This window comes from Pseudozyma flocculosa, assembly GCF_000417875.1.
Source record: "Pseudozyma flocculosa PF-1 unplaced genomic scaffold scaffold00002, whole genome shotgun sequence".
Taxonomy (NCBI): domain Eukaryota; kingdom Fungi; phylum Basidiomycota; class Ustilaginomycetes; order Ustilaginales; family Ustilaginaceae; genus Pseudozyma; species Pseudozyma flocculosa.
In genome coordinates, this window is record NW_006920870.1 from 6,504 (window position 1) to 8,338 (window position 1,835).

General features: G+C 67.3%; 1 protein-coding gene across 1 annotated transcript in view; it reads right to left on the reverse strand.

Annotated features, from left to right (window-relative positions):
* The window catches only part of PFL1_00681 (uncharacterized protein), a gene marked incomplete at both ends in the record, with an annotated part of 3,678 nt that extends 2,410 nt beyond the window's left edge, over positions 1 to 1,268 (reverse strand). The window contains one exon of the mRNA XM_007878183.1: positions 60 to 1,268. Coding sequence (XP_007876374.1) covers positions 60 to 1,268 — 1,209 coding nt within the window. The remainder of the gene's footprint in view (positions 1 to 59) is intronic.
* Positions 1,269 to 1,835: the final 567 nt, after the last annotated feature.

Consider the following 1,835-nt stretch of genomic DNA (forward strand, 5'->3'; position numbering starts at 1 on the left):
CCGGCAGCGCTCTGGCCGATGCGGATGATGGGCAGCGGCTGGGCAGCAGCTGCGGCGACGGCTGCGGCGGCGCCGCCGTTGGGCGGGGTCTCGCCCTGGTCCCTGACGGGCGTCTCGTCGAGCCTGCCGAGGCGGTGCAGCTGGGCGTGGCGGGCGTGCTTTGCCCTAATGCTGAGGAGGGGCCTCACGGTGAGGCGGCCGTCCCTGGGCGGCTTGAGAAAGGGGTTGGGGAACCAGTTGAAGACCTCGAGGCGGAGGCGAAGGATCTCTGCCGGGAGGAAGCGGAGCTGGTTGTTGGCGATGTTGAGCTCGGTGAGGTTGTGGAGCTCGCCGATGGCGGGGGGCAGGCGCTCGAGCTGGTTGAAGCGGAGCGAGAGGACGCGGAGGTTGGCGAGCTGGAAGATGGCGCTGGGGAGCGTGGTGAGGCGGTTCTGGGCGAGAAAGAGGTTGAGGGTGGCCTGGCGGTCGCGCGGGTCGCGGAAGCGTGCGGGCGAGTTGGATGCGGCTGCGTTTGAGCCGCCGGAGCGGGAGCTGAGGGCGCTCATTGCGCTGGTTGTGCGCGAAAACGAGTGCGAGGTGCGCATGCCCGGCTGGAAGGCCGACTTGCTGCGGGCGAATGCGCGCTGTCCGAGGGTGGACGAGTCGTTGTGGTGGTGGGAGCTAAAGGGGGCGAGGTAGGACTCGTGGCGGACGAGGCCGCCGGACTTGGAGTGGGCGATGTCCGAGAGGGCGTGCGGGTCGGGTTGGGGCGGGTCGCTCTCGTAGCGGGGAGGGGGCAGTGCGACGAAGCGCGAGAGGTCTGCAATCTTGGGGAGGATGACGGTGATGCCCTTTGAGGAGAGGTCGATGGGGCCCTGCTTTGGGCGGAACATGGTGTCGTCGACGACCTTGGACCAGAAGGCGTCGATCTGGGTCCAGCGGTGGGCTTCTGGGTCGGCGGCGTTGTCGTCGTCGTGGTCGCCGACATGGCCTTGGTGTTTTGGTTGCGAGTTGGCGGATCGGATTGTGTCGTTGGATGTTGCGGGGGACGAGATTGGCGAGGGCCGCGAGCTGGCTGCTGCGAGGGGCTGCGTGGTCGACGACGCCGACGAGTTGATGCGGGCTCTGCGTGTTGCTGCGAGGAAGGGGTCGAATCCGGTCTCTGGAGGGATGTCGTCGCTCTGGTCCGAGGTGCAGCCGTCGTCGTCGGAGGACGAGTTGGAGGAGGAGGTGGAGGAGGAGGAGCGGTTGCGGGTGCGTGCGAGGGGGTTGGTGACGTGCGGGGCCATTGCGGCGGGACCAGAGGGTGGGGCGAAGGGTTGTGTGTGGAGCATGGTGAGGGTTGCCAGTATGGGCGATGGAGGATGCGCTGCAGGCGGCCGGTGCACAGGAATGGAGGATGCGCCAGAGTTGGCCGGTACACAGGGATGGACGATGCGCTGCCGTGGACCGGTACAACGGGATGGAGGATGCACTACAGGTGGCCAGTCCACAGGGATGGAGGATGCGCTGCGAGCGACCAGGATGACGAGAGAGGGAGGTCAGGCGAGGGACCGAGTGGTCGGGTGAAGGGAAGATGAATGCGAATGCGGCGTTGCGGCGTCGTGGCGAGGACGGGTGGTGTGTGCGGGGATGGAGTGTGCTGGGAAGGGCGAATGGCGAATGGCGACGAGGGCGAGGTCGTGAGCGAGGGAGTGGTGGTGGTGTCGATGGCGGTGTCGATGGCGGTGTCGATGGCGGTGTCGATGGCGGTGTCGATGGCGGTGTCGATGGCGGTGATGAAGAAGGGTGGGGCGCTGGAAGAAAGACGGAGGGTGGGCCGACGAGCGAGCGAGCAGCAGGCCAGAGAGAGAGAG